We start from the raw sequence: 24,652 nt of genomic DNA, 5'->3' as shown, positions 1-24,652 counted from the left end.
CCGCCTGAATATGAGCCAGCAGTGTGCCCAGGTGGCCAAGAAAGCCAATAGCATCCTGGCTTGTATCAAAAATAGCGTGGCCAGCAGGAGTAGGGAAGTGATCGTGCCCCTGTACTCGGCACTGGTGAGGCCGCACCTCAAATACTGTGTTCAGTTTTGGGCCCCCCCACTACAAGAGAGACATTGAGGTGCTGGAGCGTGTCCAGAGAAGGGCAACGAAGCTGGTGAAGAGTCTAGAGCACAAGTCTTATGAGGAGCAGCTGAGGGAGCTGGGGTTGTTTAGCCTGGAGAAAAGGAGGCTGAGGGGAGACCTTATTGCTCTCTACAACTACCTGAAAGGAGGTTGTAGAGAGGTGGGGGTTGGTCCCTTCTCCCAGGTAACAAGTGATAGGACGAGAGGAAATGGCCTCAAGTTGTGCCAGGGGAGGTTTAGATTGGATATTAGGAAATTTTACTTCACTGAAAGGGTTATCAAGCATTGGAACAGGCTGCCCAGGGAAGTGGTTGAGTCGCCATCCCTGGAGGTATTTAAAAGACTTGTAGATGAGGTGCTTAGGGACATGGTGTAGTGGTGGACTTGCTAGTGTTAGGTTTACGGTTGGACTCAATGATCTTAAAGGTCTTTTCCAACCTATACGATTCTGTGATTCTGTGATTCTGTGATTCTGTGATTCTGTATATAAATACTCAGTGCTATACAGTATCAACAATTAGATTGGGCCGCAAATAAGCATAACCATCAAGTGATTATAAAAACACTAAATCTTGCAAAAAGTGGTAGATATTGAAAGAGAAATTCTTGAAAGTGCCTGTTCCCAACAGCAACACTTGTTCCCCAACAGCAACACTTCAGTCATTAATTCTGTCTTTCTCAGATGAAGTTCTTGAGCTGTTCAAAGTGAGCACAAAGTTCAGACATATCTCTCCAAGGGACCTGTTGTTCTGTATCATGTGTTCATTTTTAATTGCAATCAGAGTATAAACATGGGCTGCTGACAATTAGGCCAGCCATGGCTCAGCGTGTTAAAGCCTTAGAAAACTCTAAGGATGCGGGTGCCACAACCTCCCTGGGCCAGTTCCAGGGTTGGGACACCTTCATATTAAGCAAATTTTTCTTAATGATCAATCCAAATATCCTGACCTGCAACTTGTGGCCATTGTCCTTCATTTTACTGTCTGCCACTATTGAGAAGTGTTTGGTCCTCTCATCTTTGTAATTAACCTTGAAGTATCTCTAGACTGCTATTAGATTGGCCCTCAGGCTCCTCTTCACCAGACTGAGCCAACCTGGCCTTCTTGCATCTTGGGTGTACCCTATCCAGCACCACAGATTTGACATCTAGCCTCTCTAAGTAGTTGCTGCTTTGCTGTCCCTCATGTTCCCAAACTGTGCTGGTATGCACAGAGGTCTGAGAGGAGACTTTGCTTTGGGAAGAGTGAGGTTAAAAGACAGTGAGCGCTGCAGCCTTTTCCATGTTGTCTACCAATAAGTTGTATGCACCATTCATCAATGGACCCATATTTTCTCTTGACCTCCCTGCTGGTAATATACTTGTAGAAATCCTTCTTGTTGACCTTTTTATCCCTAGAAAGTTTTAGTTTCAGCTTGGCTTTGGCCTTCCTGATTTCATCCGGAACACCCTTGTACTTACATTTTTCCTTTTCTGCCTGCCATTGTTTCCCCTCTTGTATGTTCTCTTTTTGCCTTTCAGTTCAATAGCAAAGCAGGGAGCCCTACCTACCCTGCTTCTTTTCTACCCTGAATAAGCCAATGTTCACTCCCCCAGAGTCCAAGCCCCAACTCTGCTACTTACCTTCCTAGCCTTTCTCCAGATCCTCAATTTGATCATTTGGTGGTCACAGCAACCCAAACTGCTGTTTACAGCCATATTTGCCATCACTTCCTCCCTGTTTGTGAGAAGCAGGTCAAGCAGCGCATTACCTGGTCAGCTTATCTAGCGTTTGCATTCAGAAATTGTCATGAGTGGAGCCTAGGAAACTCATGAACTGCTTGCACAGTCCTGTTTCACAGTCCTAGAAGATATCTGGATGATTGAAATTCCACATAAGGGCAAGGGCTTGCAATTGAGGGGCTTCTGATAGTTGCCTGTGGCTCATCCACTTCATCCTTAGTCAGACAAGCTATAACAAACTGCACTGCAATGTTACTTTTCATTCTGATTTTGAGGCAGAGCCTCTCAGCCAGCAGGTCTCCAGTGTCACACTGTAGCTCTGCACAAAGTGCCCTGCTATTCACAGACATTATACACATATATATTTATATATGTGTTGAATGTATGCACTTTGGAACTGATTATTAGTAGCACTCAAAATCTAATTCAAGACATGATCAAAAGTGTTGATCTATTTATTTACACTAAGTTACAAAATATCTGACTAGCAGGGCAAATGTAAAAGCTGCTCTTGGCTCAGCAGATGATTAAGGATTCTTGTTAAGTCAGTATCAACAGATACATTTGTGCTACCTAGAAAACAACTTACCTTTCTGCACCCTTTCCTATGCAGCTATCTGACTGTTGTGCCAATACTATTCCACAAGACAGTGTACAGATATTCCAGCATGGAAAAGTGTGGGCAATCACTATCTGTCAGGATCCACTGGGATCTTTTTTTACAAAAAGATGTTGCAAAGGGAGACAGGCAAGTTGCAAGAGCGCTTACAAAGCTGAAAAGAAAAGCCATTTTCTATTTCTCTTTAAAAGGTCTGGGCCTTTTTAAGTACAGCTTCTAAGTAATTAAAATATTTAAAGATTAGTTTCTCAATCCTGATACACAGTACTTGTATGCTTTTATTTTTTATGGGCAAGAGCAGACCTCAGTGAAGTCAGGATAAACACTTAGCTGAAGTCTAAAGGTTAATATTGATGAAAAAACAGTCTAACTGCCTAGCTGATTAGAATAGCATTGCTGCATTATTGCTGAAAGGTGCTAGCAGAGATGTTTATTTCTGTGCAGGCTTAAAGCTGACTAGACCATCCAAATGTGTGCCTGACTGGACACGTGTTTGCACTGGACTCATCTCTGAACTGGCTCATGCTAGCAGGGACAAATATGAAAAAACAACACAGTTTATAGCTATAGACAGGCTGCTGGCTTCATTACCCAGCTGACAATGTAAGAAAGATTTTAGATCCATAATGGCATTGTGCATATTGAACTAATTGTGGTAGAAGCCCAAATAACCTGAAAACATTGTTTTCTATTCATAGATTTGGCATCCTTCACTTTGAAAAACTTCTGATACTTATTCTACCAATGCAACTCCATGAAAAATAACAAGCAGCCCTCCAATATTTACTTATTTCCCCCAATGGTCAGCTGCAGCCAGGAAATACCTGGTACCCCTAGCTGATAGTTCCTCCACAGAGCACTCTTCCCTTCCAATTCCTCATGCAGCTAAGTAGAAGAGCACCCTTTCACTGGCTGAATGCCTGGGGGAAGCACATCAGTGGTCATGTATCACAGTTACAAGGACTGGCATCACGGAAGAACTGAGCACTGTAACTCCCACCCATTCCCTGAAATCACCCTTCAGTTTTAAGGTTAAGGTAACATGAAGAAAGCAATTTCCTTACAAAATGTATATACAAACACAGGAGGTGCAGAATCTACAGAAACAATTAAAAACAATGAAAAGAGAGTTTTGCCATTCCTTTTTCTTCCTTCAGCATCTAAGCTTCCTCCCATTTTGAAGGTGACGGGCTGCTTGCTGTTCTCAACCACCTGACTGATAAGCCAGTCAGCAATTCTGCACCCTTAGGTTACCCTTCATGGGAGATGAACTGGAATTAGGGATTGCCACTTCTTTTTGTCCTCTAGAAGTGGTTATGGTTATTGAGATTCATATCTTCTGCAGTCCTCTGGAGAATTTTTTAATCCTTCCATTAAATAAAAAGGATTTTTGAGCTTTGTCCTAAATAATGAGGGACTGTCTGGTCCCACTCTGGAAACACTTAACATACCACAAACCTGAGTTTGCTAATAACTGACCAGATAATGTCTGGCTCTCTCCTAAGCAGTTTGGTAGCCCACTGTGGGACAGAACTTCTTGAGCATTATTCAACTCCTGGTCAAAGCTGTTTCATATGAACCTTGTATGATATGCAACCATGTCTTTTACAACCACGTCTAGAATTAATGCACACAGCACATTTCTGGCTTTTGTTGAAGACCAGACACAAAGGTGGTGATGGGAGTGTGGGTGGCTGAGAAATATTGTGACATTTCAAAGTGTGTAAGAGAGACCATGCTAAGAGCAGTGGTTCTGTCTACCAACAGAACAGCCTTCTGTAAATCAAAACAAGGTTTATTGGATAGCTGTACAGAGTTCCCTGCTCATGGACACTGATCACATCTGGATCCCCTTTTGAGGAGTCCAGTTCTTTCAGCGTTTTGTGTAGGAGCCTAGTCAGCCCAAGGTTTGAAATTCCCCCCTGGAGAGGAAGTGTCTCGTTTTCAGGAGGACATGGACAGAAATTGCTGATTGAAACACCACGTGGTGAGTGAATGCAAAAGGCAGTATGAGAAATTAGCTTTTGCAGGCCCTCTGGACCCTTCTTACCCAACACGCAGGCAGGTTAGCACCTGAAGTGAGGAACAGCACAGAGCCCATGGTAGGAAGTGGCTGCTGCTAGACCAAGTATAGGGGAATGGGATGAAGGGAAGACTGTCAGGTCAGAGGACGTTAAAAGCATGAGTGCTTGTGTGCGTATAACAGAGTAGCAGCAGTGGTCCAACACAAGACATAGGAAGCAGGAAAACTGAGGTGAGTGGGAAAGACTTGGAGGCACTGGTCCAGACCATACTCTTCTCTACCTGTATTGCCTTGCCACAGTCTCACTCAGGGAAAAGGGCTACAGGGCTGCCCTCCCTTGCTTATGGTTATGTAAAGTGTATTTATCAAATTATATGGTTTATGTTATGTATGTGGTTCTGGGGATAAACAAGTTTCCCCCAGTGAACTTCATTGGATCCCATGTAGAGCAAAAGGACATTATCTTCTCAATGGGTTAGTGATTTGCCTGTAGCTTAACTAAGCACTAGGGAAACTGCTGACTGACTTCATATACTGTCCACATAGCTATTAACCACTTTTAATCATGCCAAAGGGACGCAAGCATTTCCAAAGAGGTGAAGGCTGTCAATTATGTAAAGGGAAAAGTATTAAAAGCATTAAAATTACCTCCCAAGCATTATTATATCTCAGTAATCTCTGGGAGGAGGAAGAGAATGTGGCTGGACCCTGTGGGTCTAAAAATAGCCTGCTCTGCCAATGGAGGAGCAGAAATGCAAGAGGGCTCAGTCACAGACCACATGAATTAGGTAAGGCTGGTGGTGGTGTCAGCTGGCTAGAAGGAGAAAAAGAGACACCTTTCAGTTTTCTTCTGAGTGGAGGCAGGTAACGTATATTTTTCTTTAGTTATGGCACTTGTGTCTGTGTTGCCTTTCTTAGATCTTGCAAATAAATCCTCTGTTTGTTTTAACTGGCTGGAGTTAAGGGTGATTTGAAATTGGTACCTTGAGAGCCCTCTCCCCCCCAGGACATGGCAACCCTTTTCACTGGGAATCTGGACCATGATGCAGAGCACTGTACCTGAACGACTGATGTGTAGGTCTCTATCTAAGCTGGATGAGCCAGTCTGGGAGCAGATAATGCAGAGATCTGAGTGATAAAAAGAAATCTAAAAGTGCCCAAGATGAGTTAGGAAAGCTATCTGTCATGTTGAGGGATGGAGGACCACTCCCTAAACACCAGACTCTCCAGGGATTTTATGACAGGCCCAACAGGTATCTGCAAAATGTATCTGTTTTCCTCTATTGTTGGAGACACTAGAAGTTAGAGAAGAGGCCTAAGCTCTGGTAGATGTCTTTCCTTGTTCAGAAGCTCTGCTACAAAGGATGCAGCAGTGGAAAAGGAGACTCCTGCCCTCAGGTCCTACATTTTTTGTCTTGAGCTTGGTTCACATATTTCCCCCCTCACAGACCCTGACAAGGACAAGCCTGTCACAGTCGAGCTGTCTGAGCTGAAAGTCAGAGCACAGCCAGAGCAGGGCAGCTCCGCAGAGCAAGAGGAGCCAGAAGCCAAGGGTAACAGTGAGACAGGCAGGCAGAGCTCCCCAACAGAACATGGTCTCACAGCACTTGAGCAAGACGACCAGAGCAGGGCTCATGATGGTAACCATGGACAGCTGTGCTCCAGCAGTCACCAGACAGGTTCATAGGGATGAGGCAGGTCTGAGGTCAAGCCAGAAGAGCAAGTCAGCAAGGTATGATTCCTGGCAGAGGTATATCTACAGCCTAGCGGAGGTGAGGCCCTGAGCTTGGAGGCTTCTCCCAGCTCTCCCAGCAGTTGAACCCCAGGTACATACCTGGGCTGTGTGAGAGCTGGCCTTGGGTGCAGGCAGCCAAAACCCTCAGGGGAAGGTGGGGGAAGAGGTTCAGAGTCTGTTGGGGCATTCAGGGCCCTGACACAAAGATACATTTTCTTGTTTTTCAATCCCTTTTAGCTGTAAGCAACATCACCTTTTTTATTTAAGAGTAAATCTTTAGGAAGCCCAACAGAGGCAAGAGGGCTGGTAGGACTCCCAGTACAGAAAATACTGCAGCATGAACTTGGACCTTACTAGGCACTAGAAAATCCAAATGAGAGCAAGGTGTTCTGCAAGCCCCAGCTGTGGAGAAACCTGTGAGGGATGCTTTTACCTTATTAGACACTGAAACCCAATGATAAAATAACGTCCATAAGAAAGCATACTTCATTAGTCCATCTATTCCCAAAACTATTTGATCCTCTTTACTTGCATTATTTTTTCCACTCTTTTCTTCACATTTATATAGGTGTTAAGGGATGTCCAGCTTGGCTGCAATGATTTTGAACTCTCCTCTTCTGCATCTGACCTTGTGTTACATTAAGCCTGGAGTAACATCCATATCAAGTCAAGTTCAAAGTGTGTCTGTTCACCACAATGATGCCAATGTCATCATCATGGTTTTCACTCCAGATATGCAAGTGCCTCTCATATGATACTGGGTTTGCTTCAATAACCACACTTCCATGTAAGATCATGAAAAGCAGAACAGTTACAGCCTTCACCAAGGCCTCTGGGACTGCAGGTCTGAACTCAGCAACTATCCAGTCCACTATGTGATTCTCTTTTCAAACTTTTTGGAACCTATTTTGTGAAGAAATGCGACCTATCTCCATGTTTTACACAAGAGAAATTAAGCACCAACCCGGCCGATGGAGTGAGGCAAAGCACCCTTGGGCCAGTTGTCATAACTCATGGTGGAACTCAAACCCTCCTCTTTTAAATATGTGTCATGCTCATCTAGGCTTTTTCTCATCTAGGATATCGATACCCCTTCTTCTGATGAGGAATCAGGAAGAAGAGTCCTTTAGCCCAGACATCCCCAACATGAAGTTCCCTAACACTAATTATCTCACTGATGGTTGTTCAAGCAACTGTACCAGCCACCTTGGGACTGGCAGCTTTGGTACCTGCTTGCAAACAGGACTTTGATAGTTGGATTAAGTGTAGAAATAGATCGAGAGTCTAGATGTGAAACACAGCTCCTTCAAGGAGAAGTTCCTAAGCAGCCAGGTAGGATGAGAACTCCAGAGATCTGTGAGGAGGCTGGACAAATGATATGTCTGGAGGGCTTTCATATCAGCAGCTTCAAAAACATTCCTAGTATTAAAAACGTGATCAGAACTAGGCTCCTCACAATCACCTCTAGGTGCTGCGCTTTGAAGAAATACACGCTTCCTAATCATGACCATGCCGCTCCTCCTTTGCTGGCATTGAATCCAATTGAATCTGTTCAGCTGTACTAAGCCCAACTTCACAACAATCTCACTTTTTTCCCACCTTTCTTGAACAGCTTTTTGTTGGCCATGAGTCTGCTATAATTTTCCTGAGATTCCAGCAGCCTTCATTTGGACGTCTCTAGCCAAACCACAGTATGTGGCAAACTATAAGGATAAGATAACATGAAGATCCTAATCTTGATAAAGTAATCTTAGAATATAATCTAAATTGGCCTCTTCATCTGTCGTCTTTTCAAGCAATACTTAGAATTTGAAGAAAAGAAATTGTATGCACCTAAATTATTCAGAATTTACTTTGATACATTGACAGAACCAATCCATTCTTTTTCCAACCCAGATATTTCTAGTCAAGACCAGCCACCAAAAAGGTATCTCCTTGCTATACTATCAGCTGACCTGTGTACCTCTCACACTGTCCTGGTTTCAGCTGAGATAGAGTTAATTTTCTTTATAGTGGCTGGTATGGGGCTATGTTTTGGATTTGTGCTGAGGACAGTGTTGATAATACAGAGATGTTTTAGTTGTTGCTGTACTAGTCAAGGACTTTTCAGCTTCCCGTGCTCTGCCAGGTGCAGAAGAAGCTGGGAGGGGACACAGCCAGGATAGCTGATCCAAACTGACCAAAGAGCTATTCCATACCACATGACATCATGCTCAGTATATAAAGCTGGGGAAGAAGAAGGAAGGGGGGACATTTGGAGTGATGGCGTTTGTCTTCCCAAGTAACCATTACGCGTGACGGAGCCCTGCTTTCCTGGAGATGGCTGAACACCTGCCTGACCATGGGAAGTAGTGAATGAATTCCTTGCTTTGCTTTGCTTGCGTGCGTGGCTTTTGCTTTACCTATTAAACTGTTTTTATCTCAACCCTCAAGTTTTCTTACTTTTGCTCTTCCGATTCTCTCCCCCATCCCACCGAGGGGGAGTGAGCGAGCGGCTGCGTGGTGCTTAGTTGCCAGCTGGGGCTAAACCACAACACACACTCAACATAAACTTAATCTCTCTCAAAATATAAGGTAAACCTTTCTGTCTGCTTTAGGAATATGTCAAGACAAGGCATTTGAAAGGTTGTATAATGGAATAATGTCTTAAACTTTTTAGATATTGAGACTTGTATTTATATGTCAGCTTTGGGAGAGGGGGCAGCACCACAACCATTTTTTCACTTACCCAGCTGAAACATCTCATTTCCAAGAGCAAGTCTGCCAAGCATCACTTCTGGGCACTGGCTAAGTTGTCTAGAGGACTGCTATGATTCCACAATAAGTGACCTTTATTTCTTCCCCCTCCCCTCCCCCAGCAATATTTCATTAAACCTCTGAATCCATAAAAGATGAGGAATTATTCAGGGTGTTATATAGCTAAAGCACTATAATTGTAAAATTAAATGTCTGTTCTCTTGTGCAGAGGGCAAAGGAGTTTCAACTCTAGAAATATTCAAATGTGATTATTATGTTTTTAAAAAGGAACTTAGAACTTCTTGAGATTGACGATAAACACTCATAGCACCATATTTAACAAAACTGTTAATTTTCTTGGACTTAAAGCTATTACCTTTCAAATGAATGGGAAAATTCCTTTATATGTGAATAGCATAAGATCAAATATTTAAATATTCACTTAATTATTTCAAGTACTTATGCAGCATGCTAACTGGAAAGATGAGGCTGTAATTTATTTCAAAGAACTCCACGAACATTGGGTTGGGACTGGCCAAAGTCAGCCCAGCTTCTTGGAATTAGCTGATATATGTTGATTTTACACCTGGCCAAAGACTAGGCGTATTATCTGTTTGGTTAGATAATTTATAAAACTCCACTTAATGTTAAATCTAGTGACAACAAGCTGCTAATTATTCTCTTATAGATCAGTCTGCAGCTCTGTTAAACATCAACTATTTTATGATTTGTTTTATCTTATCTCCCATCAAATGTCCAGCACACTATGCTGAGCCGAGACCGGGTACACCTCCTGCAACGTTGCCTTTCCTTAAAGACTACCCTCTAACTACTGTGGCTATATAAATAAACACATACATGAATTACATTTATTCTAAGAATTTGCTAAACATTATTTCTGAACAAAGAAAAATACTTAATATGTAATATGTACATAATTCAGAAAGAAGCTATATGATACTGGCTTATAGATTTCTCAGAATACTTGCTTGATGGAAACACTGTCTTTAGTGGAACATAGCAGAAAGGCTGAGTAGGTTAGTAAGAATCTGCATGTGTAAGTACTTATTTATCACACAAATTACATACGACATCAAGCACTATAGGAAACTTATTTGCTGATAAAACTTGAACAAGGAGAAAATATAGGTGAGAAAAATATACCTCATTCTTTGAGTATATTCTCCAGTTTAATAAAGTTCAAAATAATGTAGAAATGTTGAACTTCTAGTAGATTTCATTAGCCTTATTAGCCCTACTGTGTGAACCGAATATGTACTCCTACAGAGTTATTCAGCTCCCTTTGATGTTGGTAGACATACAACCATGTACTTCCAGAACAACCTAGGGAAAATTGGACCAAACTTGAAGGGATGTTTGACATTAAATAGGCAATGATTGGCAACACCTAATACATTTTTATAACTGGTTTTTAATTCCTCTTCTAAAAATAGGGAACATCTGAAAAATAAAATATCAGAATTGTATGTGCAAAGTGTTGGCAAAAGCAGTGGTGATTGATTGTTTTTTTCTAGCATTTTCTTGTTTGCATTTCCAGACTGTAGAAATTATGAAAAGTAGACTGAATTGTGTTTCCCAATGGAATTCTCAAAGTAGAAATATTTGCACCTACTGAGGAATTGATTTCCTGCATTACTGTGCACATTTTATGATTAAATTTTTTTTGACCAGATATTTAATCTTTCTAGACATAAATTTTTCATATTTGGCTAAAGTGCTTCTAATGTAAATGAAACTGAAAATTTGCTGATGATATTTGAAATTCAGAAATATCAGATTATTTCTAAAATTAATTTGATTAATTTTAAGTGTGAATTATTGCCTGAGATACTAATTAGTGGATGGACTTGGAAAGATTCCTCATTCTTTTCTGGTTACCTTTACTTCTTAGTTTGTCTGAATTATTAATTCTTTTCTACAACATGACCTGGATTTTTAAGATCCATCTTTCTTTTAGCCAAATAAGTCACACAGTTTAACAGTAATTTTAAATCTATTTTTGTAGGTAAAAACATCTTGATAAACTTTGTTTTTTAGTAAAGGAAGTGATCTTGCTTCAGCTATAATTAACAAGTAATTGTGATAAATTTTTCCTCTGGAAATGTTTACATTATGCTCATATAAAAAAATATTCATATAGAATATGAGGAGAGGTAATTTCATTAAGTATCCAAACTAATACAACTGATTTAGGGATAAATATCAAGGACAAGTTAATTTGGCCTAGATATTGTATTCTGGCATATGAAATGATCTATTGGTTTTGTTAATATTACCTAATGAAGACTGAGGCTAGAGATTGGCACATGTTTATATTACCGCTATTAATGTGTCTAGTTTCAGCACAGAAATTAAGACCCGTTGTGTACCTTGCAAATGACAGCTTGGGTTTTAAAGAGTTCTCAACAAAGTCTCATGCCACCTAGCTATGACAGTGTCTCACAGCAGAAAGTGAAAACAGCAAGTTGTGATTAAAAAGTTTTATTGTGGTAAATGAGAGAATAGCCTCCCCGGAAAGAGCTTCTCTATCCATTTTTTATTTTACAATGGCACTTAGTTTTTTAACTCTGTCATCCTTTTAATTTCTCCAGCACTGACTCAGCAATGTGCTTTAAGCTGTAAAAACAACCAGACTTTTTGAATACGGTCACTTTTTGCGTAACTTCTTCTTGCCTGGCATTGTGTTTTGCCTTTTCTTTGTGCTTTGTTTCTTGGCTTCCTTCTCTTCTTCTAGAAGAGAAGCTCCTTCGCTCTTGATAAAAACTTGCTTGAAAATCTATTGCATTCAGTAAGAGGCTTTCTAGACTTCAGTGGAATTTGGGGCTGATTTAAGAGAATGGGCTGTGCTTGCATCACCAAACCCTGAGCACAGTAGATATCCTGCTATTTTAATGGGACTTAAGTGAAAAGTACTTTAGCTCTTAATACATAATTTTGTTTGAACTGAAGAATTCAGGAGTCATAACTGTAGGGTATTGTTACTTAGGAAGGATGGATTAGAGAAGGTCTCCTGCAGGGAGCAGAATGGGATGGCAGTGGGAGACTGGCGCATGGCTCCTTTGGAAACTCTTCCCAGGTCTTCTGTTTCTCCAGAATCATGGCAACACTACAACAATCAATGAAACACCTTTTTCTGACAAATTAAATATATGGACTATGCAGAGGGAGAACTTGTAACTTCTGTTTGTTGGGAGGAGATTTTGTAAAGTAATTACATTAATCTTTAAACTTCTAGAATAGGCCAATGAAAATATTCAAGAGACAGTTTTGAAATGATCACTGAGACTGGTATGTGCTGCAGCATCTGCTTCAAAAGCAAGGAGAATTTTGCTACCATTACATTACTATAAGTTGATGTAGAAAATGTACTGAAGAGTTGAAGAGAAAACTTATTGGCTGAAAATCCCTGTAAAAAGACAGAGCTCCCCTCTGTTCTCTTGTACTTCCCCAGAAGAGCCATCTAGGTCAGTACTGGTGTGCGATCTTACTCCAGGACCTGGAAGGCAGCTATAGAAGTTAATTCTCCTGACTTTTCTAGACTCTGAGGAGTCCCTTCTGCCAACCCAACTGTTGGCTGTACACCTGCAGGTAGGTGCTCTTTGCTCCTGCTGTTCTACTTGGAGAGAGCTAATGGGAAAGAGTTGAAGTTGTGAATCTTGCCCACAGGAAGGAGAAGACAGGGCTAAGGCGCTCACAAGTCACTGTGAGCTGCCAAAGCACTCTCTTGCTGTTGTTGTCACTTCCTCCGGCCCTGAACTGTCCAACAGTATAAGCAAAAATATTATTTAATACGTTACTGTTAAATGTTACTTAAAATCTTACTTAAAGGGCATAACTAACTAAACAAATATTTAACTCCAGTATGACAGCAAAGCTACATGTAATTAAAACACAATCCCCAAATTTCTTGATGTCTCCTAGCTGGAGAAGTACTTGTCTTGAAATACATTTCCAAAGCAAATGACTAATCCCATTGGATTTAGTTGATCAAAGCTATTACTTTTATCTAAGAAAAACTAACTGATCTTTTTACTTTTTACTCTTCTTTACATTGTGTGTTTCTGACTTCTCTTCACTCTGTTGTCCTCAAACCCATTTATTTTTATATTTTGAAATTGTTGTTGACTTATGGGAAAAATGAATACGTACATTGCTCCTCCCTTTTAACCTTATCCATTTTTATTCTTCCAAGTCCTCCTCTTAAATTAATGTTGCATGTTGCTATTCTATTTGTTTTTTACAAGGGGAGAAATTTGAAGTCTAGTCACAGCTTTCACTTTGGAAAGTCTTAAGCGTGTGCTGGAGGGTAATGGACCGACTTTCAATGTGTATAATTCAATGCTGGTCCCACAACGTGAAAATGTAACCTCCTTTCCCAAGTGAATGATTGCTAACTCCAGCTCTTTCAAATAGGACCTGAGTTTGCTGAGCACACTGCACAATTTGACAGCTGGAGATAAACACATAACTAAAGCTATTATGTGGGTACATTTAATTTACGCTGTTTATAAAGTAGCTCCCATTTTTACTACTGTGATAGAAAATACTGGCTGATTTCAAAGGCATCTGGACATGATCCTGGGCAAATGGCTCTAGGTGGCCCTGCTTGAGCAGGTGGGGTTGGACCAGATGGCCTCCAGAGGCCTCCAGGAGATATTCCACAATTTTGCTGTAATGTTCAGCCGTGAAGGACCCTTTCACAACTGTTTTAATCTTAATCTTTCACTTAATCTTTTTAACATATCCATTGTTTGAAACGCTCCACGATTATTTGGTGATGCTTTGTTGCAACAGAAGTTTAGTGTTGTTGATTATGTGGGAGCCATTGGGCATTTCCATTTTGGCAGAGCCGTATTTCATTATTTTACTTTATGAATTATTAGACAGCAGCTAATAACTTTATTTTAAATGCTACATTTTAACTAACTGGGTCATATCCCTCCTTGCACTGTGTAATAACAATTTTTTATATTGTGGTCATATACCTACAATGAATAATTTATCTTTCATAGATGGCTGCCCTTTTTTCCATTAATATTTTTGAGTCTTGACTTACCTACACCCTTACTGCATATACAGTGGTACAGAAAGTACATGGCTAATAGATTTATATCATAGCAATTTTTAATAACAGAAAGTTATCACCCCAAAAAACTTAGAACTAATTATGTTTCAATGTACTTATTAGAGTGTTGACTACAAAGGTAAATAATTTTTGTGGTCACTACTATAAAAAAAACAGAATAATTTTCTGCCAATGTGAATATTTTATTAGTATTACTTTTTGACAAGACACCAGTCAGTCTACTGCTGTGGCCTTCACAGGCTTTGATGGGAGTTGGCCAACACATTGACCTGCATATGAGCACATGTAGACAGTGAAATTGGACAGCTACCAAGGCCAATGGCAAAATTCCCCTTGGCTTCCATGTGATGAGCATTTCATTCACATGGTGAACACTTAAAGAAACTCTAGTTGAAGTAATTAGTTTGCAAACCCTTTGGAGATGGCCAGAGCAAAGCCAGGACAACCTTGTGGGGAAGGGGAAGACTAAAAGCTGTCCCAGGAAAATGGCAGGGATGGCAGGGAGCAGGTCCCAGTGTGCTGAAGATGGGATCCAGCATGGCCCCACGCACTTCCACTGCAGTGCACCTCCTGCCACGACCTGCCTCCTGCCTGCTCTGGCCACAGAGCCACACCAGCTGTCTCAGCGGTGGAGAGCCACCCATGGTGCTGATGTGGCTGGTTGTCTTGGTCCTTCTGGTATGGTTGTTACCCGCCTTCTGGTATGGTTGTTACCCGCCAGCACAGGGCATCAATTCTGTTTCTATCTTGTGTTCTTTAGAAACCATCTGCCATCATGGTAGGAGTAAGAACTGTGTTCACTGCTCGACATGGAGACGTCTGGTAGACACAGCTCAAGGGACTGACCTACAGAGATGCACCTTTCATCAGACTGCAGCGCCTTCCAGCGCCACGGGCATGATACCACCATGCTCCCAGACAACATCACCGGAGAGGTGTCCGGTGGGACTCCTCTGCCCAGGACCCGCACCACAGCTCCCACAGCTCCTCGCCAGGGCACCCTGGCCTCCTGGAGCCCCAACCCCGCCATGGCCGCCAGGCCTGGGAGAAGAGCACCAGGGCGGGCAGGTGTGAGCCATGTGCAGAGGTGCACGTGGGGCATCCTCCAATGGGAAGCCTGGCTGCCAGGCCTCACCTCGCCCTATTGGCTGGTGGAGGTGGGAGGGGCTCCAGCCCCCAGCAGGCGAAAATGAGGCTTCACCCAACATTCCATGCAAATCAGGAGACCGCTGCTGGGTGGTCACCTGGTGACCTCACGTGATGGGCACGATGTCATCAGGCTCCTCCCACCATGTGATGACGTCACGCATCCAGCTCTCGCGAGAGCCCCCAGTGGCAGCCCCTTGGAGAGCGCAGGCAGGAGGGGCAGGTGACCAGAGTGCAGGTGAGTCCCGGGGCCGGAGGGGCCCCCCACCTGAGGCCCCGCCCCCAGCCGCGCCCAGCTCCTCTGGGCAGCCAATGGGAGCATTGGCCCAGTTCTCTTCCCATTGGCTGGCTGCCTGGCATGCAAATGAGCCTCGACGTCACTTCCTGGGATAAATCGAGCGCCATTTTCTCTTTCTGGCTCTGGATGAGGAGCGGGCGGAGGCCGAAGGGCGGGCGTGGGGTGGCGGGCGCTGCGCGCGGCGGCTGAGCCGAGGTCGGTCCCGGGCTCCAGCGATGCTGCTGCCGCCGCCCTCGCGGTGCGCGGAGTGAGCGCGGCAGCAGGCGGCGGCGGAGGAGGAGGAGCCGCGGGGCGGGGCGGCGGGCACGGCGCGGCGCGGGAGGGGCGCGGCGGCCGAGGCGGCGGCGGCGGCGGCGGGGCCAGCGCTGTGAGGAGCGGGAGGCGGAGGCTGCGGCGCGGGGCCGCGACCCGGCAGGCGGCGGCGGCGGCAGGAGCGGCGGCGGCGAGGCAGCAGAGCGGCGGCGGGCTCCCCCTGCAGCCCGGCCGGGTAGGTGCAGCGGGGTGAGCCAGCGGGGTGAGCCAGCGGCGCCCGCAGGCGGCGCCCGCGGGCGGCCCGCCCCGAGGGGCGCGGGGAGGCGGGGGCGGAGGTTCCCGGCGCAGGCAGGGCGGCCTCCGCAGGCGGAGGCGCTGTAGCTGCTAGTGGGAGCCGGCACGCCGGCTTCAGCGGCGCCTCGCTGGCGGTGCTCGCCTCTCGGCTCGCCTTAGCGGGGTGCTGCGAGCCCAGACCCCACCTCGCCGAGGGCTAATGGGCTTCCCCAGGGGACGGGCGGAGAGGGTCCGTGCGCCGAGCCGCGCCGCGGGAGGCGCGGGGCCGGATCGCTGTCAGGGGGTGTTGCCCCTTCGCAAGAGTGGAGTTGCCGAGTCTCCCTGCCTGGGACGCACCTGGAGGTGCCGGAGGCGTTTATGCTGAAACCCCCGCGGTGGCTGGACCGCTCTAGGCGGCCCGGGCGGGGGCGGCTCCCGTCAGGCCCGAGGGTGTCGGCCCCGGGGCTGTCGGCTCCCCTGCGATCACCAGGTTGCCGGCCAGTGCCGGTGCTGGTTGGCGTGCTCTAGAGACCTAGCCGGCTAACGGGGTGCGGGTGGGGCAGGGCGGCGGGGACCCTGCCCTCCGGCGGAGGTGTGACTGCCGGTGTCTTGCGGGGCGCTCCCGCCGTAGCAGACTCCGGTAAACCACAGCGGTGTCCGCCGTGTTTCCTTGAAGGCAGCCCTCGTGGGCTTGCCTGGGAATTATCCCCCTTTCCCCTGCCTGCAGGGCACATGAGCGGACGAGGCACTTCCGGGTTTGCCCATGATCGGAAGTAGAAATTAGCCTAATGAGACATTTTAACACAGGGAAGACTCACTGCTTTACGACTACTGGTTACTAAACAGCTGTTTAGGACCCCTTTTTTTTTTTTTTCTAATTTCTGTCAATGCTTAAGCGATAGGGTATCTAAGGAACCAATTTAACAGGTTGCCTCAAAGTCTGTGGATGAAGAGTCTTAACTACTTCTAGACAATATGGGTATTTGAAACAGTATGGAAAACTAATGTGCACAGGAATAGTATGCATGCAAAATTAGAACTCAAATGTTAATGGACTGCAAAATTGCATTAAATATTCTTGTGGTACTTCACCAATGCATAAATTTTTGAAAAAATAAAGAAGTTTATGAATAATGTAAACAGTCATAACCTGTACAATGCAAATCATTAAAACCATTTGGATATGCTTGCCTTGGGCTTGAGAGCAAGGAGTGGGAAGTTCTTTTTGTCCTGATTTGTAAATGGAATAAAAGATAGGCATTTGACTTTTTCTGCAACGGTTCATAGTTCGGTCCTGCCAAAATTATGAACAACTCCCTTTCAACTGATAAATACTTAAGTTCTGACAGGTAAACCATTGGTTGTTTTCCTTAACGGTTTTCTATCACTAAAAATACATGTTTGAATCCCTAAAAGTTTTGAAGACTTGTAATGAAATGCTTATAAAGACTCACTCTTGGGATCCCCAATCCAATCTATATTCTAGAAATCTTAGTGCGCTTTTTGATAAACTTTCAGTTTAATTTTGAACAAGAAAAGGGGATTTCTTTAGAGCAATATTTAGACAAACTGTGTGTAATAAATATGCTATACTATAAGCTGTAATAAGATCTGTAATTCTATAGTTCATTTCGTGAAAGTTTTGTAAAAAAACAATACGCACACCCCCCACGCCCCCCCCCCCAGTTATAGCAAATCTTCAGTCACAATGAAGAGCACACAAACACAGTTTTATAATGCCTATGTTTTACCACTGGGAACTTGTTGATTTGGGTTAAGTCTTGTTGAAAGCTGGTAGAGCTGGCTTGTATTTGAACACTTCAATCCTTCTGCTGAAACCTGTAGCACAGCCTTATTTTTTTCAGTTCTGTCCCCTTGCTGAGTTATTCAGGTTGTGGGTTATCTGTGCTGTGAACTGTTTTGTGCATCTGAATGAAATGTCTTTGAGTCATACCAGGCTGGCTATTGCCATACAAATGCAGTTGTACTTCTTCAGCTTGGTGTGTGACTCTCTTGCTCACATACGCATGGGGCTGATGAGTCCTGCAGGATTTGAGTAGGCTCCATGTAGATGCTCAAGTCATCTAGAATGAGCTTGGGTCCTGCTGGGTCCAATTTCTGGCTAATGCTGATCCCCAGGGGAGTCAAGCTCTGTCACAGTACTCTAGGAAGGCTCCATGAGTTTGAATGGTGTAGTCCCTTTTTCTCTTCTAACTAGTCTTGGATAACAGAGACTTGATTGTGTGTTTATGAAGCATCACAATAGTTATTTAAACCACAGTAGCTAAAGTTAGTGATCTAAGTTTGTTTTGATTTGACTTTCTAGGTAAGATGCAGGTTGATGTGCTGTATCTTTATTTAATCACATACTTTAATGCTTTTTAGTGTGCTAGCAACTATTGAATGATGGCCATCTTTGGATTAGATGACTGTTTTAGCAGGTATGTGATGTATAGCCAAGAAAAGAGCAAAATTATAGTGACTATGAGATCTATAATTTGAGACCCTTAAAGGTTTCTGAGTTGGTTGCACAAAAAAAAAAGTTTAATTTTTTTTACCTGAGATTTCTATCGAGTTGCACTTATATAGAGATTGGAATGTAAGAAAATAAAGTAGCAGTATTTTGTTGACCAGAACTACTCTTAGTAAGTTTTATTAATCTATTTTTTTCTGTAGTCAGCTTCATTTTAGTTTACGACAAGTGAAATAATAAACAAGAATGGTATCCATTCTAATCAGTTTACTGTTTTTCTTTCCAGGAATCAAATCTTTCAAAGCTGTTAAAACACGTAGAGATGTTTATAGGAAGCTATATGCATTTCTTTCCTCTTCCTCCTAAGGCTGGATAAGCTTTGATGGTGCCAACGTACTCTTAAATCCGGTTAGGTCTCTCTCAGAAGGCACAGATAAGAGTCCAGGGAATGGAACCGTCCGTGTAATATGCGGTTGAACAGATATCCAGGTATGACTTCTTGGAGGGCTTGTAAGCTTATCAGAAACAAAACAAAATTGATGAGAGTAAAATTTGGCATGGCCAAGTTGAACTCACGTTCTTCTAGACAGTTTCTTGGTGTGCCCGTCCTCCTAGTTGCTGTCTTTGCTAGCCAGTGTTGTTGTTCTTCAGATTCTGAGAATTAGTAGATCACATGCTCTCATTTCATTTTCAGGAATGAAGCAGTTTTTACTGTTTTATCAACTAACACTGCATTACCAACTTCTAATGAGTTTACTAAAATGAAAATAAAGAATTCTTTATTGGTGCTTGTCAACTCTGATAACTGCTGAAATGTAAGTTGGTAAAGAAACCTTTAAAAATAATTCCCACCCAAATATCCCAAAACCTGAAAGTCTTTGTAAAAATCTCTTCCACAGTTACTAATGACAGTTTACTAGATAAAAAGGTATAAAAACTAAGATTGATTGAATTTCCAAAGCAAATAATATGAAAGGACAAAATTCCATAAGCTTTTCATAATTTCCCTACTATAAGTGGTTCTATGAGCAAGAGACTAGTGAAAGCCAGCTTCCTAGGAACACATCTGGAGAATCTGGCTTCTGTGTAGATTATCTGGTGTCTAAAAAAGTGTTACATTGCAGCCTTTTTCTCTGTGCATCTTCTAATAGGGTTTTTCTTTAGCTGCCTGTTTTCATGAAATCACTAGAAATGCCTGATTATCTAGCTTGCTGCTGGGATTTTGCTGGATGTATTTGCATGCATGTGGAAGGCACATTTGTGCATCTTCCTTTCTCCGGCTCCATACCAGCTTCTTATTTAATTTGATTGCATATGCCTAGTTTCCTTAGGAACACAAACTAAAATGGTGCTGACTTAATGCAAGGAAAAAACCTTTCACTGTGAGCACAGTCAATCACTGGAAGAGGTTGCCCAGAGAGGCTGTCAAACCTCTGTCTATGGAGGTTTTCAAGACCTGACTGGCCAAGACGCAGAGTGCCCTGGTTGCAATCCATTGTTGAGCCTGCTTTGAATAAGAGGCTCCTCTTGAGGTCCCTTCCAAGGTGAATGAATATTGCTCTAAGTAGTAGACTAAAAGGAAGGCAAATAGGAACTTTCCATTTTGTGGTGACTTCTCACTTCGAAGAGGTGAAATGTTAGTATTTTCTCTTTTTTTAATGCAGAGAAGTTATAGTCAAGCATAGTTACTTGGCAAACCAGTAGTATTTGTCTTTGACTAGTAAGATACTGTCCAGACTGTTACTTTGTTGTTTAGACTAGTATTAAAATATTACAGTACTACTGGAAGAGTTGCATTTGTGATCTTTGAAAAGCTGAATGTAATTGGATGTTACATGATCACAAATGTTGTAGAAATGAAGGGAACCTTTAGTGTTGCATAAAACTCCAGTTTGCTTTATTGTTACGGAGGTGTTATCTAAATGAATAGTAAATACAGGAATAGATTGATGGATAAAATGCCTGAGTGAGGGTTGAATGACCTTTTTAGAACTGAGTTTGTGAAATCAGCTGCTACAATGATTCTTTTATTTTGCTATTAACTTGCTTTGGTTCTGTTTATGAAAAGGTACTGTCTGTGAAAACTCAATAGATTATCAGTTCTCTGGAAATTAGTTAAAAGTAGTTTAAGATAAATTTGTCTTTTAGGTAGACAGCGCGGTAAAAGGATCAAGGCTCTTGGGCTAGAGTAACTCAGGTTTAATTTTACTGTACTGCTTTCATGATGAATTTGCTGGTTAAGAATGGGATGCGTACCAACAAAAGATTGACTGTAGTTATGCATGGAAACAAAGTGCAAGCTAAGGCTTGAAGAATGTCCAAAATACAAGAGAGATAAATTAGTAGTAAAAGAGTATGGATAATAAACTGTATAGTAATCAGGGAATTAAACTGTGGGCTTGAGGGAATAAGCTTAGAAGGTTGAAATTTTTTTACATTTATAATGGGGCATTACTGGTCTAATGGATACAGAGGGTGTTAGATGAGTAACTTAGTCATACTCCCAAGCAGCTTGTTTAAAGACCAGCTGAATAACATCACGTGATACAGAAATATACATCTTCTTAGATTGAAGACCAGCTACTTGAAAACTGGTAAATAAGTAATTTGTATTCAAGTTTCTTTTTTTTTTTTTTTGTTTGTTTTTCTTTCTTGAATTTCCATTGACTTCCATTTCGGAAAGATTACTGGTTAAGAAAACTCTTGAGATACATGGATGTTAACATACTATACCACCTTTGTAGACTAATGTTTCTTTTTTGTGAGATAGACATGCCTCAAGAAATGTCTGCTTCACCTTCTTCAGTAGCATCAGTGTATCAGTTAAAGGACTGAGAAGGACGAACTGTTTCCAGTGGAGCCTACAGTATTGAATCGTGTCTCCTTCTGGCTGATCTGAGCATGGTGACATCCTGTCAGCTCTGTTGTTACCTGCCCTGGACCATGGGATTGGTGCACATAACCTGCTATCATAGAGGGACTGATCGTAAAGCTTTAACCAGAGACTGTACAAATTCCTGGTTGACTTCACTTTAAAAAGAGGATTTTACGTCTTAATTTTACTCCTTGGATTTTGACAGAATGCCAGACTAGTTACTCTGATTTATTCCATTCTGTATAGGTTCCTGTTCCGCACCCACCCCAATGGTATCAGAATGTCTTCCAGACTTCTTATCGATAAAAAATATTAGAAAACAAGACTAGCATCTGTCAAATGGGGCTCCCTCTCCATTTCTCTCTACACACCTTTCCTTTGGGGGGAGAAGAAGAGGAGAATAGCATGTGAGTTGTTTGAATTTTAATTAAAAAAAAACCACCCTCAATTGTATGTTTTGTACATAAATTAAGGTTTGCTTTTTTTTTTTCATCTTGAGTGATGACATACAGAGTGGAAAAAGTTTGGTTTTGGTTTTTTGGGGTTTTTTTGTTACTTTTGGAGAGGCTTAGCTTGTAGCTTTTCTGTGGGAGGGCTTTTTGCAACTGTTTACAGGAAAGTCTTGCCTTTCAAGGCAAAGATTTCACGTTGACAGTGATCTTGCCTTTTTTTTTTTTTTTTTTTTGTTTTTTGAGAAGCATAGCTTTTCAAGACATTCAGGACCATCAAGGCTGAAGTACTGTTTGGGGATTTTCTTTATTTTTTTTTTCTTTTTCTTCTTGTTAGAACTTGTCCTGGATGGATGAATTGTTTAGCAATAAGGACTGTGATCTTTTAAACTCTATTGGGTCCTCTGCCAGCTATTTAAGAACAAAGAATTACCTGCAAAGCTCCCAGTGACCTTTTTCAGTGCAGGATAGTTCTGTTGCATTCTGTTTCTTAAATCTCAGTCTAAATTGCGTTTTTCTGTAATCTAGAGGGGAGGTGATAAAGGCACATACTTCTAAAGCTAAGCCCATGGGGATACCTTATGATGTACTGGGAGCGGAAGATGAGCAACTGAGGCATCCGTAGCCCAGCTGCATGGGGAATGATAAAAGCCTAGCTGTTGGGGAAGTGCTAGACCCTTCCTGGTGGTATGTTCTAGACAGATGGGCAGCCATGCTGCGCAAAACCGGTCAGATAGATGACCCGCAGCAGCTAATCTGTCTTTCTATAATCTTGCTTCAGTCATCATCCTCCTCTGTATGTTGGACTCCAGCTATCGCAGCTTGCTGGAGGGAGCAGGGTAGGGTATAAATCCAAATTCTGGAGTAGGGGAAGATGATAGAGCTACACACAATTCTTCAGAGGAGGAGACCTAAAAGCATATGGGTATTAAAAAAAGTTGTCGCGCTTCAGCATATTTAGCTATCAGTGCCATACATTAATTGTATTTTATCTCTACTGCATTAATATTGTAGTAGCTTGTTTTATGCCAAGGTCCATATCAGCTTAAAGAAACAGAAACTTCTGCAGGAAACTTAGATTTTACTAGCAATCATTTTAAGCATGTACATACATGACAACAAACCAAATCATCAGAGGCTTCTCATCTTGACACTAATATTCAAGGTGAAAGGTGTTGAATTCCTCCTTCCTAAATGAGATGATAGTAGTTTTCTGAATAGAACTTAGTAAAATTCTGGTGTTCATGTTCTCTTACAAAAAAACCACAAAACAGTATAGCTGCCATATAGACACAAAGACATCTGAAAGAAAAACTTGGAATCTTGTTTAGATAGAAGAAATGTAAAGGATTTTTTTCTCCCCAAAATCAGATTCTGTTTCCTTTAAGAGGAAGCAAGTCGTCTACTGGGAAATATTAATAAGACCAGTTCTTTGGCTTAAGGCTTTTGGGTTTTCATATTTAAAAATATATTTTTCAGACTTCAGTTTTTGTTTAAATACTGTTAAATGCAAGTACCTGTGTTCAAGGATTCCATCACTTCTTTGTATTTCTTTTTCAGGAAAAGTGCAAAATGTTTCAAATCCCTGTTCAAAATCTTGATAATATCAGGAAGGCTCGAAAAAAGGTGAAGGGCATTCTTGTGGATCTTGGGCTTGACAGCTGCAGGGAATTGTTGAAGGTAAAGCGTTTGAAATAATGTAAACCAATCTGAAACATAAACCCTTGGAAAATATTTCACTTTTTAGTGTATATATGATACTCCTCTGCCATAGATCTTCATGGTGGGGTCTTTACCTGAAGGATTACTCATGACTGACTACTCATATGCTGGGGTTGGAATTTAGTGTTTTAGTACATAACATTGAAAGAAACTCTCTCTCTTAACAAGATGTGTTCTAGATGGTGCTGCCTATTCTCTGCTAGTAATATTTCAACAAAAGGAAACAGTACAGCTTTAGGAAAAACACCACAGAATAATGAAATGTTATTTGTGTACTACACAGCAACTTTTTTGTGATTCTTTTAAAATCACAAGCCGATGAAGACTTGAGTCTACTCAAAGGCATCCCGTCACATACAAGGGCAAGCCTCTGAAGGATATACAAATTGTCAGTATTTCTGAAAATGAACAAGCAGTTAGACCCAGTAATATTGTTTAAGGCCTCTAAACTTTGTGTCGAGGGAAAAATGCCAAACTTGTCTTCCTGAGTTGTAGTTCAGTTCTGCATCTTAAAAACTATATGCAAGTGTACTGGGGCAATCATGGTGAACCTAGTACCATTGTTACCACTCTCAGGAGAAAGTATTGTGCAGGAGGAATTCACACCATCAGATCGGCAAGCCCAATACCAGAAGAAGTACAAACACAGTGTCCTGGTTTCAGCTGGGATAGAGTTAATTTTCTTCCTAGTAGCTGGTATAGTACTGTATTTTGGATTTAGGATGAGCATAATGTTGATAACACACTGATGTTTCAGTTACTGCTGTGCAGTGCTTACACAGAGTCGAGGACTTTTCCTGCTTCTCACACCACCCCACCAGCAAGTAGGCTGGAAGTGCACAAGAAACTGGGAGGGGCACAGCCAGGACAGCTGGCCCCAAGTGACCAAAGGGATATTCCATACCATGTGACGTCATGCTCAGTATATAAACTAGGGGAAAAGCTGGCCAGGGGTCTGCTGCTTGGGAACTGGCTGAGCCTTGGTCAGTGGGTGGTAAGCAATTGCATTGTGCATCACTTGTTTTATTATT

The 24,652-nt window shown here is 42.4% G+C and overlaps 1 protein-coding gene across 4 annotated transcripts in view; it reads left to right on the top strand.

Annotated features, from left to right (window-relative positions):
• The first annotated feature begins 15,671 nt into the window (after positions 1-15,671).
• ADNP2 (ADNP homeobox 2) overlaps positions 15,672-24,652 on the top strand; it is a 29,939-nt gene continuing 20,958 nt past the window's right edge. Inside the window, exons 1-3 of one of the 4 annotated variants that reach the window (XM_075493627.1) lie at positions 15,674-16,064; positions 21,697-21,857; positions 23,460-23,579. In XM_075493627.1, the coding sequence (XP_075349742.1) occupies positions 23,472-23,579 (108 nt within the window). In that variant the 5' untranslated portion in view covers positions 15,674-16,064; positions 21,697-21,857; positions 23,460-23,471. Of the gene's footprint in view, positions 16,065-17,819; positions 19,065-21,345; positions 21,858-23,459; positions 23,580-24,652 lie in introns of those variants that run through there. The other 3 variants (XM_075493628.1, XM_075493629.1, XM_075493630.1) reach the window with 3 other exon arrangements.

The sequence above is a fragment of the Mycteria americana genome, chromosome 2 (genome assembly GCF_035582795.1).
Source record: "Mycteria americana isolate JAX WOST 10 ecotype Jacksonville Zoo and Gardens chromosome 2, USCA_MyAme_1.0, whole genome shotgun sequence".
In the NCBI taxonomy this organism is placed as follows: domain Eukaryota; kingdom Metazoa; phylum Chordata; class Aves; order Ciconiiformes; family Ciconiidae; genus Mycteria; species Mycteria americana.
This window is presented reverse-complemented; position numbering and strand designations above follow the sequence as displayed.